Source organism: Labeo rohita, chromosome 2 (assembly GCF_022985175.1).
Source record: "Labeo rohita strain BAU-BD-2019 chromosome 2, IGBB_LRoh.1.0, whole genome shotgun sequence".
Lineage (NCBI taxonomy): Eukaryota > Metazoa > Chordata > Actinopteri > Cypriniformes > Cyprinidae > Labeo > Labeo rohita.
The window spans coordinates 8,642,591-8,658,691 of NC_066870.1; the positions used below are offsets into that span (position 1 = coordinate 8,642,591).

A 16,101-nucleotide genomic window follows, 5' to 3' on the forward strand; every position below is an offset into this window, starting at 1 on the left:
ACGCACGATCCTCCCTGCTGCTGACGTCACAAGCTCAGCTCTCTCCAGCAGTACGCGCCTCTCTATCACTGCTGAGGTTCGCGAGCGCGGAGGAGGAGCTGTCAAAGTTTACAGCCAAGTCGGGCGAGTTTTCCCAAGAAGACGAGAAGGCAAGATATCTGAACATTTAGAAACCCTTGAAAGAAGAGCCCTTCTAACTATGGAGTGAAGTCTGAGAGGTTTTAAACACAAGAAATGGCAGGACCAACTGAGATCGGATTGTTTTTTACCTTACTGCTCTCATGGAGCTTCTGTGCGACGCCGGAAAAGAAAGGTAGGAGTATTGTGAAACGGCTTGCTGTATAAGGTTAAACCTTAATCTTGAGACAGTTTGTTGGAGAATTATCTTCTGTAGAGCTTGATGGTAACGTCGCGCATACCTTCAGAGATGTGCGCTTAGAGGAACCTCAGTCAGCGTGGGAACAGTGGAAGTTTGTGCTCACAGTCCCACAGAGAACTTCCACTGGATACTAATCAGTTATTTAACTGACGCTTTTAACGTCACAGATAATACTCCTTCTGGAACAACCTGAGCTTGAGTGTCTCTCGTTTATAGATCAATCCACGGCTTTAAACTTTTAACCTCCCACTTACCAGCTCAGATTTTGGGTTATATGACCCCACCCCATAGTTTTAATGAGGTTGTGATTTTTTAGCTTTATAGTGCTGCCGTGATTTAATTTGTATTGCAGAGGCAGAGAAAAGGATGATATTGGCTGGAAATATTTCTGCATTGTAAAAATGTTATATGAGGCAACCTAAAACGTGGTTTCATTCAAAGCCAAAATATGAATGTGTTTAAAACAGCCCAACTACATAGGGTTACAGTTAATATATTGTTAGGCAGGACAGATCAGGTAGAAAAAGCTTCTGCACTTGTTTTTTTTTTTTTTTTTTTTTCTTTTTTTTTTTGCTTTTACATCCCTACACTCTTAAAAATAAAGGTTCTTTAGTGGCATCAAAGATTCCATAAGGAACCTTGAACATCCATGGAACCTTTCAAATGCAGAAAACGTTCTTCATAGTCAACAAAGGTTCTTTAGATTTTAAAAAATGTTTTAGATTTCAAAATGTTTTTTTTTTTTTTTTGTTTTTTTTTTTAATGAACTGTTCAACTGTTCTTTGGGGAACCAAAAATGGTTCTTGGCATCACTGCAAAAATACCCTTTTGGAACCTTTATTTTTAGGAGTGTGTTAAATTTATATTACTTTACGGTGTACGGTGTGATGTAAAAAAAAAAAAAAATATATATATATATATATATATATATATATATATATGTTTATCATTTACCTAACCAATTATTTTTGTCATTTTTGCTTCATCCTTGTGTTTCAGCTTGAATTATTAAATTAATATTTAAATTAAAAGTGTTGGAGAAAGTGCATTAAACATAAGGTTATACATTTTGAATCACTTTAATTTGAATTTTTGTTTTTAATTTTTGTTTGTTCACATTTATTTAAGAGAAAACACTACCTTATTTTTACCATGATCTGACCCTAAAAATGACTTTTGTTGGTTTAACTGAATGTAGTTAGGTTGGTTCAGTTATATTAACTTATATTTAATTAGAATTAAAGTAGAGATTTTTTTTTTTAGATTAAGCAAATTTTTTATGTATTTTTTAATGTAGGTCCAGTGCTCACTAATGAACATTTTCTTTGAAAAGAATTAAATTAACTAAAGCCATTTGTTTAACCTATGATGTTAGTGTTCGAGTTTATCACATTTATTAGATTAGTTAAAGTGTGTTTATATGCCATTCTGCGTATTATTAAGATTGTCTCAGGGGTGTCCTGTGTGTAAACACATGACTGTGCCAATACTGACAGATGGGACACACAAATCACTTTATTACAGTCTGCTTCCTCATTTGGACTCATTCAGGTTTACAGTCACTATGCCAAGAGAGGATCACCTTTTAAAATAAGTTCTGTTTTGACAGTCACCAATGATGTTATGTTTTCATGCTGAAAGTACCCAACTGTTTGTTACAGTTGGGTACCTTTTGCTTGCTGTTACATATGAAAATTTTATAGAGAAAGAGTCTGAACTATAAAGAATACTAAACAAATGGGTTTGCACAGTGGTTTAGTCACTCGTTGTCATTGTTAATTGCACTGATTGCCAGTTTTCCAGCCCCTAAGGTTTTAGGGGACAGGTATTACAGTATCAGTGAGGACAGTCGTGACGTCCTATAATGTCTTCGGGCTCCCTGTTGTGCCTTGCTCAAGGTCAGAGAAATGCTGCAGCTATCTGTTATATTTAAGGCCGAAACAGCTGTTTAGTCTTCATAGATTGCCCAGGTTAAATACTAGATAAATGCATTTGCTGGCCCAGATTCCAAGTAGCTGTTTTGAAGGTGCACCGTGTTGAGCTATATTGGAATTTTTAGTATAACGTCCCACATTTGGTCATCAGTCCAGCCACATGACAGATTTTTAAGTGTGTCTTTCCTTTCATTAGCGTGGCATTGACCTCTGGATAATGTCCAGCCTCATTGTGACCTAGAACAATGTCTCTCAGGCGGTCACCTAAATCACCAGCACAGTAAGAGCCATATGTGGGTATGGATGCTGGAAACTGTTAAACACTCTTTTGGGTAAAAAAAAAAAAAAAAAAAAAAAAAAAAAAAAAAAAAAATATATATATATATATATATACATTTTCTGTTGTTCACAAGGCTGATTTATTTAATCAAAACTATAGTAAAACATTAATATTGTGAAATATACACTTTAAATATTTAAATATTTTCTATGTTCGAATATTTTAAAATCAAAGGTATTTGATTACACTGGTCTTTAGTCTCACATCATCCCTCAGAAATCATTCTAAAATGCTGATTTGACGATCATTTCTTTAATTTAAAAAAAAACTCCTCCTTTCTTCCGATAAAGGGATGGGCTGTAAATCAAAGCTTGTTCTATCGAAGCAGATAAGATCATATCCTTTAAACTCAGGTTTCTGGTGTGTTATTCCAGTGTTATTGGACTTCACTCATTCCTAAATGAGAAATTCCCCAGTAACTTGCTTTAGTGTATGTTTAAATTAGTTTTGTTTATTGACAGGGGTATTTAATCTAGTCTAGTCTGCTCACAGGTCTTCTACTTATAACTTTCATCCGGCTGGCTCAGAGGTGACTCAGAGAGTTAAAGCATACAAATACATGTGAGAGGAGCTTAAGTTGTGTTTGCTGGGTCCGGGGCTTTGGTTGTTTGAAGTAGTAAAGGTGTTGGAATGGGGTTTATCAGCATATTTGTGAACAGTATGTCTAGAAAAGTCACGTCTAATGCCTTTTAGAGAGTAAATTGCTGATTTTATCACAAAGTGAAGCCACATTCACTTTTGAGGTTAATGTTTCATTTCCTCTCTAACATTTTTCTTTAAATGGTTCAACTTTTTAACAGCACAGAGAAACAAGTTACATTAGTATTTCACCCTCATTCTTCACCTAGCTTCTTAATAAATATTTTAATCTGAAGTTCAAAAATGTCAGCAGAACTTATGCAGAAAACAAAGAGACTTTAAAAGGATAGTTCACCTCAAAATGCAAATGCACCTTTTGATTCCTCTTAAAATTTTTGGAACACCTTATGGTGTCAGCTTTCATTTACTAGATGATGCGATTGTGTGTCTCCATCGATGAATCTGCTTGTTGAGTCAGGCTTCATCTAATCATATACAACTTGCTTGTGTTTGTGAGCCAAAAGACAGATCTCCCAAATATTTCAAAACAGCTAAACAAAATAGTCATCACGTGCTGTACCATTCCTTATCGAGTCGCTGGCATGCCGTGTAAGGCATGCTTAGGAACTTTCCAGAGTAACAGTGAATAAGAGCGTGATCTTCAAGAGTTGCCTTTAAAGGGATAGCTCACACATATATGAATCTTCTGTCATCACCTTGTCTGCATGTTTCAAACCCATATGACTTTCTTTCTTTTGTGCATCTCAAAAAAAGGAATTTAAAACAGTTGCAATGGGTGTTCTTTACATTTACGTACAATGAATAGGGAACATGCGCTTTCAAAATTCAACAGGATGCAACCAGAGGTGGACAGTAATTAAGTATTTTTACTTTACTCAATTACATTTAAAAAGTATCTGCACTTTATCAGTGTTTTTCTTTGGAAAACTTTTACTTTATACATTCCAAAGCATAATGTACTTTTTACTGCACTACATTTCATAAATAAAAGTTGTTGTTTTTACCTTTAATACTTAAGAACATTAAAACATTAGTACTTTGTTATACTCAAGTAAATCTCTGAATTACTTTTACTTGAGTAAAAGTAAGAAAGTACTACATTTCTAATGTAATTAAATTAAAGTATTAAATGATATTTATGAAACATTGTGAAGTAGAAATATTATGCTTTGGAATGTTGTGAAGTAAAGTTTTCCAAAGAAAAAAGCTTGAAAAGTACTTGAAAAGAAATACTTCACTACTGTCTGCCTCTGGCGGAAGCACCATAAAAATATCAAAAATAGTTTCTTATGATAGTTTTGTAAGGAACAGACTGAAATTTAAGTGATTATTCACTAATAATGTTGTGAGATGTGATGCACTGCAGTTAGATAACTGAATCAATGAGGTAAACTCTGAGTCGTGAACAAATCATTTAGACTTTTTTTTTTTGAATGAATGAATCAAGTTGATTCATCACACAAAACTGCTGTTTTAACTCTTGTGTGTTTCAGAAATCTTGGAATAAAAAGGTTTGGTGTAAACTTAATAGATCCAGTATTCATATTGTATATATGTGTATGTCATGTCATCTTGTTATAGCCAGTATTACTATTGTAATTAGAATTCAAAGGTTAGAGTAGGTTGTCTTAAAAGTTTAACCAAAAATGAAAATTCTGTCATCATTTACTTACCCTCATGCTATACCATATCTATATGACCTTCTATGTGTGACCCTGGACCACAAAACCAGTCATAAGTAGCATGGGTATATTTGTAGCAATAGCCAACAATACATTGTATGGGTCAAAATTATTGATTTTTCTTTTATGCCAAAAATCATTAGGATATTAAGAAAAGATCATGTTCCATGAAGATTTTTTGTAATTTCCCTACTGTAAATATATCAAAACTTAATTTTTGTTTAGTAATATGCATTGCTAAGAACTTCATGTGGACAATTTTAAAGGCGATTTTTTGCATCCTCAGATTCCAGATTTTCAAATAGATGTAGCTCAGCCAAATATTGTCCTATCCTAACAAACCATATATAAATGAAAAGCTTATTTATTCAGATGACTGGTTTGTGGTTCATGGTCACATATGTAGAACACAATAGAAGATATTCTGAAGGATTATTTTGACCATATAATGAAAGTCAGCTAGGGTCAAATGCTATGTTCATTTTCATTGTGACAATTTTTCAATTTTTCAAAATATCTTCTTTGGAGTTCCACTGAAGGAATAAAGTCATACTGGTTTGGAACGACACGAGAGAGAGTAAATTATGACAGAATTGCTTTTTCCAGGTTCAACTCTCCATTTGGGAATCCTGTTCATCTGTTCATCTCTCTCTCATTTACTTAAAAGAATTCTGATTTGTTTCTGCTCTTGTTAACGATGAAGGTCAAAGATGGATTTGTTTTGCACTCTTGTGGATGTTTTGCCTGTTCAGCCCTAGGCATCATACCATTCAGACGTCTCTTGAAAACACCCTGATATTCTTGCCAACACTGATAGGTTATAAAATTTAACAAAGACAGACCATTTTCATAATCATAGACTCACCTAATTTTCAAAACACAGATTGCACATCACTCCATGTTCCTCAGGTCTGCCAATTCAACTTGTTTTTATGATAGTCTTTTTGATTTGTCAAAAGTGCACCATAATCCGATTGTCCTCTTTTGCAGTCACATATCCTCCTTCAAAAGGGAGGATATGTGACTGCATCAATTGTCAGTTCTTCCAGTAATGGCTGGAGACCATCAATGTTCTCCAATGGGATTATGAATAGTTTAGCCAGTGATCTTGGGAAATACATCAACCCTGTGTTTTCCCCTAATTGTGAGCTGAATTTGAGATGTGATACTGCTCTTCTTTCCCATTACTTTCCTCCCCCGCTTCGGGATGTTTCAAGATGGAGAACTGTTATGTTAAACTGTCAGGCATCATTTCATTGCATCTCCTGCCAAATAAGAATAAATGTACATAACATATTGCAGTTGGATTGACTGGAACATCTTGGTCAGTTAATTGACATGGGAACAGTTTTTGGCACTGGTTTGCTAGTGTCATGCAGCTCTAATAGCGATGACAGCTTGCATTCTCTCTCGCTCTCTTTCAGTCTTGGACTCTCTGGAGGCTAAATAACGTCTCCTCACCAAATAAAAATCATTGCAAAGGAATGCTTTGAGCCTACAGCTTTCCTGTTGTTCAACAGGTAGTGCATGGTGTTTGTGGCACCAGAGGTTGAGTTAACTGGAAACTTTTCACCATTTGCCTGAGCTTTGACTAATTAACATCCCCTTCCTGTCATTTTGACAGAAAAGAACAAGAAAAAAATGAATTTTAACTTAGCACACCAATTGAGCACTGACGCTCAGCCAAGTGAGTGTAAGAGAACAGAACTTTTTAACACATAAGTAGCTAATGTGGCTAACTTTCCATGTGAAGTAAAGATGTTGTGTAATTATTTTAGTTGTAGTGACAATGATGTAATGCATACATTCCCCAATTGAATGAAATGAAAAGACATGTTTCCACATGCTTGTCAGTGATTTTCATTTTTTAAAGTCTTTGTTTCGCATGGTCCAGTTCATTGTAGTGCTAGACTATGACTCAAATGTGATAAAGGCCTACAATACTGCTGTTAAAACAAGAAATGGCATAATAGATTTGTAAGCTAATTAGCACAAAAATAAAAATTCTTTCATCATTTACTCTCTCTCATGCTGTTCCAAACCTTTATGAATCTCTTTCTTCTGTTGAACACAATATAATTTATTTTTAAATATCACTATGTTCTACTTACGTACTTATTTAAATATATCTTTAAATATTGTGTTTTGTGGTTATGCAATGGGGTCCTGTTAATTCTCATAAATATGATTATTTTTTACAACATTAGATTATGTAAGATTATTATTTTTAATTACTAATCACATTGGCTATATTAAGGTGGTGTGGTATACATATGATAAATCAGGAAAATTTTGAACCAACATGACATATAAAATAAACAATGTTGGAAATTTTACCATTTCTTTACAGTGTTTCAGAGTAACAAATAATGATTATTTGAAGTGCATCATCTGAGCAATACCAGTCGTGTTCAATACCCAAGGAAGAACACTGACAAAATGTAGCTATAAATCACATTGATTTGGATTAAGGTCACATCTGATCCAACAAACAGATTTATATTTATGCAGAGATGTATTATAATTGACAAATGGAAATTACAGCTTCAATCTCCTCTGTGTGACATTTGTGATTTCTTGATTTATTTGCAAGAGTATTACTTGCTGCCTACAACTGATTACTTTTGCAAATCCCATTGATGCGTCTCTACGCACTGAATAAACATGCTTGACACCGTGAGTTTTTTGTTTCAGTATTGTTTACTTTTCTTCGATTTCAACATCATTGTTTACACTATAAAGTGATGTAATGATATGCAAAACGCCTTGAAACCTCACGATTTCTACTCCTTCCTGATTTGCTGTCTCATTGTCCTCATCTGTCATCGAGCTCCCACACTGTTTGCACACGCTTTGCATGACCCCGTGATTGGTTTTGCAGACGGCCGGCTGTGAATTCTCTCAGCAAAACCTAATGCCCGACATCAATTTCCTGCCTTTAATACCTGCATACTTCCTCCTCCACCTCTGCTAAGTTTTCATCATCCGTTCTGAACACTCTTTCAAGATGAGTTACCATAGCCCACTCACGGCTCCATATTGAGGTCCCAGGAGGGCGATTGTAAAAAATTGTCCGTTACTAAAGGGCCTTCAGCATGTGAAGGCTGGTTGTTTCTGGGTCTTGATGCCTCTCCCCCGTGATTGGCTTTCCCAGAATCACATCTGCTGAAGCGGTTGGAGTTTCAAGAGCTGTGGAGAAAGTCAAATGAGTTCGCCGGAAAAAGACGGACCTCCTGCTTTGATAAACTGTTGAGCAGTTACCTAAAACTGGTGAAGAAGTCAGTGCCTCATTTGCTGGAGTGGTTCTCTCTCTCTTTGGCAGAGAACAATGAGGGTTTTCTTCAAGCCGACTGCAGTTTTTGAATGTTTCTCCATACGACTGCTATAAAGGAAAGAGCTATGTGACAGAAGTGTCATGTTCTTCGAGTTTCTTTGTTGTTCACGGTCGTATTGCAGCTCTGACAGTTCGATTGTATGCTGATTGCACTGACAGTGGTTGAGCTTGAAATAGCCAAAGTCTGGTTAGATCCATACTCTCTGATTACAAACTTTTTCTTTCTTTCTTTCTTTCTTTCTTTCTTTCTTTCTTTCTTCACATACATCGACTTTTAATAAGAATCCATGTCTGCATGCTATAACACATGCTAATTCTCAAGCTGGTTCTGTGACGTTTGCCAGATCATGGGAAGACTTTGTTTGGAAACTCATGAATGTGCCCGGAAATGGTGCATTGCACCTGGACGTCATGGGGTTTATAGCATTTCCATTATCAAGTGAGCCACTATAGTGGAAAGAGACCTTGGAATTCAGGCTGGAAAAACAAACTTTCCTTTTCATTCTTGACATCTCATTAGGGTGTGGCTTCACATGAGAAGATGCAGTTTGTGCAAATCCCACAGGATTTCTCATCACATTTAATTGTCTAGTAGGAAAGACCACCACTTATTTCTTTTCCACTTGTGGGTCAATAAAAAAAGTGTGTCCAAGATAAGGAAAATGAAAGACTTTTGAAAATAAGGTTTTAAACAAACTGCCAAGTTCTTAGAATTAATGTTGAATTCATATGGATTTGAAAAATGTTTCACAAATTTTTGAATAAATATTTCGATTTAAGGACTGTCATTACAGAATGTCATTTGGTTTAACCATCATGTAAAAAAGATTACATATAACATACTTACACCTTAAATACATGAGCATACACATCCAGTTCTTTGTGCTTTGTAATTATTTTGAAGTATACATATATTCTAAGATATGCATTTAACAGATATCAGGAATTATTCATTTTACAACCTGAAATAACATGCAAAGATCAACTTGTCTGATCTTTTAAAAGACTTATTAACCTTGACACACAGACTTGTAGTGCTCTTTCTAATATGATTTCAAATTTTTCTGCATGTTGGTCACACCACATGACCGTTTGATCACACCAAATGACTTTGAGTTAGCTTTTTTGTTGTTGTTGTAATAAAATATTAATAATAGGTAATTTTCCAGGTAATAACCATTTTTAATTATATATATATAAGAGACAGGTGTATTTAGCTCTCTGTATACATGAATTGAAATTTAAAGGTAGGTTTGAGTAAAGTAATAGATCCAGACAGAGAAACAGCATGACAACATTGACTGTGTGGTGCGTCACACTGACATTCATTGGTGGCTATATTTTCTTTCACTATTGGAAATCACTGAGGTGTAATATTGCACGGAACACATCGTACAGGATTGTGACAGATGCAAAAACACAGCAAACAGAGCCTGTCCTGTCTAAAGTGTCAATCTGTTATCAAATATTTGACTTTACTATTTGATCAGTACCAGTTCCCTGAGGATGGACCTCTCATATCTTGTTTCTAGTGACACTGTGTATATATTAGACAGATGATCAGGCAGGATGTGGAATAGTTTTTTATTTATTTTTTTAATTGTGCTTAGATGTTCAGATGCTTGTTGTCAGACCCTTTGAATTCGAAGGTGCTGTTTCCAATTATTATTCCATGGTGTGTATATTTAGCAAACCTTAAAAGGGTGAAAAAAGAAAACCGTAAAGGAAAACATTGAGAAACAGTATGACAGTTCTAGGCCAGCGGCTCCTGACGCACATACGCTAAAATGCACACTAACACAAGCATGCGCAAACAAAGCGGCGTTTATTGAATCTCTACCACATTTGTTATAGACAGTGGCCCATTTTGAAGTCTGGAGCAGTCTTTTGTCCAAGAATACTAAAAATGTTTTTCCTCAAAATATCCAAATGAAAACTCATCATGTCAGCTGTACTTAGTTTGTAGTGAGCATATTGCTGAATAAACTTGTAAGACGTCAAATAAGACATTTTTGCCTTTTAAGCAAAGGGAACTGTTTTGACTCCCATCTTCCAAACCCAACCACATCTGACTGACTTTTCAAACCAAAATTTATAACTTGCGTTCATAAAACATTCCATTAAAGGGAGAGCTTGTAGGAAATCTACTTCAGCCAAAGTGAAACATTCAGCCTTCTGTGTCTTCTTGGATGATCACATTTCAAAATAGCACTTGATCCAAACAGGCTGCAGATGCCCTGGGATAGGTGATACAGCTATCAGTGACACTCCCTCTACACACGCCTATTGTGAGAACACAGTATAGGACATGAGGTGGAAATATAGACGTGTGTGAAGTGAATTGTAAGGGATATCTTTGTTTACAGGCTTTGTTTGTGGCATTGTTGCTTTCAGGTGAATGGCTACTGAGGCAGCCACCTTCGAAGACAAAAACAATCTTTTATTTTAATCATTGTTGTTTTGTCTTTATTATATAGGACAGCGGAAAACTGACAGGAAAGTGGAGAGGAAAAGAGAGGCAATAGGGTCAGACTATGACCCAGGCTAAATTTAAACTCAGGACCCCACTGTGATAAGTTTTTTTAAGACAAAGTCTATTTTTAAGTCTTTAAAAAGACTACCCCTGGCGAATTTTCTTTTTTAATTAATTATTATTATTATGTTTTAACAAAACCTTTCGCAGCATTAAATAGACAGTATTTTTTCCAACTATTCACTGTTTATTTTTCCCCTTTCTTAAATATTTATTCTTTAAAAATGTTAAAACTGAAAATATGTTGTTGGAAAGTAGTATTAAAAAACATAAGTATAACAACTATCACAAAAATAAGCTTTTCTTATTAAAAACTTAAATAAAAAAGAAAAAAAAATTAGTCATCCTTTATTTTAATGTTTCCTCATTGCAGTCATTTCACAAATAAGCACTGAGCAATATTAATTAATATAATTACTATACGTTTAGGGTTAGGGTGTAGGTTAGTGTTACTAGTAATAAAACAGTGTTAACAAACATTATAACAACAAATTTTCCTTATTGACGTTCTTATTTTCCCCATGTTTGAGCATGTGTGAAAATTGTGGGTCAAAATTATTTTCTGTAGTAATTGGCAGCATTCCACTGATTGCTTGTATTTATTATATGTGACCCTACACTGTAAAAAACAATTTGTTGAGTCAACTTAAAATAATTTGTAACCTGGCTGCCTTTTTGATAAAAATTTTAAGTTCAGTCAACTAAAAAAAAGTTTATTCAACTTGAAATGTTAAATTATACTAAGTGACAACTTAGATATTTGAGTTGAATCAGCTTAAATATGTTAAGGCAGCTGGGTTACTTACCCATCTGTTAAGTTTAGCAAACACAAATATCTAAGTTGTTACTTAGTACAACTTAACATTTCAAGTTGACTAAACTTATTTTAGTTGGCAGCAGGGTAAAAAATTATTTTAAGCTGACTCAACAAATGTGTTTTTTATTTTTTACAGTGTAGACCACAAAACCAGTCATAAGTAGCACGGGTATATTTGTAGCAATAGCCAAAAATATATTGTATGGGTCAAAATTATCGATTTTTCTTTTATCCCTGAAATCATTAGGATATTAAGTAAAGATCATGTTCCATGAAGATATTTTGTCAATTTCCTACCGTAAATATATCAGAACTTAATTTTTGATTAGTAATATGCATTAGTGTTTGATTCTGTGTCCCAATCATGATTGTCATGTATCTCAAAGATCAAGAAAATGTCTTTGAAATCTCTTTGACACAAATGCATCCTATTTCAGTTAACTTGCTGAAACTGCACGTCTCATAGGAACTGCTGATATGCATCTAGGATGTAGGCCCTGCTGGATGTGGTTTTCCCAGCCCTAGGCTTTCTGCCGCAGAGTCTTGTGAGAACAGTAGAACTTTTTCCTCTCTTTCATTCCTTCCTATTTACTCTCTTTTAATTCACTGAAGTCTCCTACTGTTCAGTACAATGTAATCATCACTGCGCTGCACATCTCGGTGTTAACATATGCGTATCTGCGATCGCTGTGCTGTTTACACACTTGGCCGAAGGCTTTTTGGCTAAACCTCCTCAAATGTGCGGATGTTCGAAGCTCAGACAAACCTGACACAGAAACTTCCACAGGCATGTTTTCACATGAAGGCTCTTCAAAAGAACGAAATTCAGATGTTATTGCAACAAAAACAAGCGTATGGCTCATTTAGTGTTCGCCAGGATCTGTCATGTTGCACATCCACCCTACTCTTGGACTTTTTCGTCTCATGTTATGATAGTTTGATGATTAGCCTTGGTATGTGCAAACCTTATCTCCTGATTTCCTTTATATCACACGGACTAGTGTTTTTGAGTCAGACTGTTTTTGTTTGGTCTAAGGTGTGTTACGGTAGTGCCAAAGCAAGACTGCGTGTCTAGCCGACAAGGCCTCACAGCATGTTGATTTGCAAAGTGGATCTAATTCCAGACATCCCACTTTTACTCCTTTAGGTAATTTGTCGGTTAATTTGGACGATATCCTCCAAGCAGAACAGCAAGTCTTTGTAATGACTTCAGAGGCAATACATGCCGAAGTGTGGGGAAACATTAGTGGCTGCAAATGTAATTATCCAACCATTACATGAGATGAGATTCTTGTGAAGTACCACTTCAGGGCTGAAAAAATAGAATCGTATGTGTTAGAATTCTTTTTAGTGGCAAATTAACAGATTTCCTTCTTGAGATGTGTGTACAGAGACTTGCCCTGAATCCTGAAGACGTGATTATGGTGTCCGAAAATGTGCTTCTTCAAAATACGAGACGGATGGGATGTGACAGATAGAGAAAGTTTGCTCTCACCATTGAGGCCTGGAACAAGTCTGAGTACATTGTCGTTTCCATGGGGACAAGTGCGTGTTACACAAAAGAAGCTTTATTCGATGATTTAGCGTCGACTTTGAAACAGGATTTACCGCCATTGTTGGCAGCATAATGCTTTGTATACACATGACTTCGCTTACAATATTGCTCTCTTTTACAGTAAATGCTGCGGTAAAGGAAGAATATTATCCTGTCTCACTAACCCCTTTGAAACACAATAATCCACTAAATTAACAAACCTTAGAGAGTCAGAGTAAGTCACCTAATGCTGTGTTGACGAGACGTCTTCAGCAGGAAGTTGAATCATTCTGTGGATTTTCTGTATTTTACAAAGACACATACAGTGATTATGTTAGCAAACGTCCTGCTCAGAAGCTCTAATGAAAGATGTGACTGTGCAATTATTCATCATTAGTTGAATTAACTGAGGTAATTTAATTTCACTCTGACACTGTACCGTTGATAATTGTCACATCTGTGGTCATATGATCATCTGCTTGCGATAATTTATTTTGATATGTTTTGATTTTTCAAAAGATCCAACGTGTAAGTTCCCATCTCCCCGGTTCCTTTGACCAAATCTTAGGATATTTCTATTGGCCTTTTGATTATTGTAGAAAATAACTCTTTGACCATAAAATGTTTATGATTCTTACACCTTTTGTTAATCGTCAGAACTAAAAAGCTCTAACGTAGGCTATAAACAAAAAAACACTTCACCACCAACTTGTCAACTCTTTCAATCTTCGTTTAAAAAAAAACTGAAGTTTGAGTCAAAATCGTTTTCAAGAATGAAGTTATAAACACAGTGAAGCTGTGAAAGTGGACTAGTAAGTAGATGAGTTTCACGCATTTAACCAAAAGACCCATTGATGGGATGATTGAGCTGGAAGTGCTAAAATTGCAAACTTATTTCCGGGTTTTGGCCTAAAAAATATGTCATCCTTGCAGCACTCTGTGCATTTGGAGGAAAACTTTATGTTTTAAGAAAATGTTGTGGTGCTTGCCCACTTTTTTTTTAGTACTAGAGTGTTCTGCCATGTGTTTGCTAAAGGGTTCTGAGTAGTTTTAGCACATTGCCTTGTCTAATGTCTAAAGGCTTGATTTAACATGGCATTACTATTTTGATTCGCCCTACTTTTGAAAGTTCTTTTGATGTGGGAGTGTTTTTGGCTGCTATTCCTTGGTATTTTATAATTTGCCTTTAGAAAAGTCAGGTGGCTCACAATGAAGCATAGACTCGAGTGTTCAAAATAATGCAGGTTAACAATTGAATAGTGGCAAGCTGCCAAGAAAAAGATCCTGTTCACAATTCAGAAGTAAAATGGGCCTGGAATTTTTAATTATGTTATGAATGACCAAGTCTTCTTGTGGAGTTCCTTTCTGACAATAAACTAGGCCTTTACAGTAGTTAAGATAAAAAAAAATCTAAATCCTCCTTGATATTTCATAGTCCAATTTGCTTGCTGGTAACCCGCAGGTGTGCTATAGCCAACCTGAACAAGACCGAACCTGTTAACAGACCTGAAAAGGTATTAAGCCTTTTTCTTGACGGTTGACATCCTAACTAAAGCAACACTCCAGTAACAGTAATAGAAGTTACATTTTATAAAATATCACAAAAAGAAAGAGGTATTCGTTTGCTAAGTGTTAAGAGGAGTGTATATTAGAATGCTGTAGGTTGCCGCATGGAATCTTTCTCAAAACTGTCAGGCCCTTAAGGTGCAGTGCTGTTGCTGAGGAATTTTACTACATTTCCTCATAGTCATATTGGCTCTGCATGTGATAAATGACATTGAGGTAAGCTGTGAAAGAATGCAGAAAGCCAATGAATAAATATATTAGAACAATGTCACTCACAATTAAGCTCTGTTCCAAACTGTCTTGCTGCCTGTTCCCTATAAAGGCAACTGCCATGAGGGTGCAGCCTAACTGAAAAGGATTAGTTCACTTCCAGAATAAAAATGTCCTGATAATTTACTCAGCCCCACGTTATCCAAGGTGTTTATGTCTTTCCTTCTTCAGTCGAAGAAAATAAGGTTTTTGAGGAAAACATTCCAGGATTTTTCTCCATATAGTAGACTTCAATGGGAGCTAACGGGTTGAAGGTCCAAATTGCAGATTCAGTGCAGAGGTCTTCAGATGCAAAACTCAAATCAGGCCATTCTCAGCTTCTTGTTGGTGTGACGTCGCACCGACCAAGGCCACTCCCACAATAGTTGATTGACATGACCGTCTTACCTTAGACCCACCCTAAATGAGGTGAGTGAGCTGAGAACAGTCCGACCGCCATTGTGTCGACTCCGGTGCAGGGGAAGACAAGAATGTCTCTGATTTGTTGTGCTGATGGCTGTAGTAATGAACATAGCAGTCATCATTGAGCCGCTGAAGACGCAAAGCATTAACGTTACTTTAGTTTTTGAAGAAAATGTGCCCGGCAATCTACATAAATGCATCTATGTTTGCACAAATCATTCGTGATTTAGCTTAATCTACACCTACATCCGCCTTTCTTAATTATGTGCTAGTTAGCAAGTTCTGTCTGTAAATGTGGCTAAAGTAAACATTACGGCTCGTCACCCCACAGAAAAGAGGGGCGGGGTGAGCAGAGGTCATTAGCATTAAAAGGAACATGCAACAGAATGGCTCACTCTAAAAAGGGCTGATTTTGACATGGTAAAACCAAAGTATGTTATAGACTTCTTATTAAGAATAAATAAATAATAAATAATCATATCAACTTGTGGAAAATGTGCATCCGATGACCCCTTTAACGACAAATGCTCGTCTTGCATTGCCAGAGAGAGCTGGTGCGCATGCGCATCTTAACCCATTACGTAAAAACGTTGGAAAAGTCATGCACGGTTAGTTCTTTGTCTGTGTACTACGGTTCAAAAAGGTAGGGTGGGGCGAAAAACTCCACACTGTAAACAAATGACCGTGAATTTGACAGTAAATGCTGTAAA

At 35.8% G+C, this 16,101-nt stretch overlaps 1 protein-coding gene across 1 annotated transcript in view; it reads left to right on the forward strand.

Annotated features, from left to right (window-relative positions):
• egfra (epidermal growth factor receptor a (erythroblastic leukemia viral (v-erb-b) oncogene homolog, avian)) overlaps positions 1-16,101 on the forward strand; it is a 68,841-nt gene continuing 52,740 nt past the window's right edge. Inside the window, exon 1 of the mRNA XM_051127883.1 lies at positions 1-313. Coding sequence (XP_050983840.1) covers positions 235-313 — 79 coding nt within the window. The 5' untranslated portion in view covers positions 1-234. The remainder of the gene's footprint in view (positions 314-16,101) is intronic.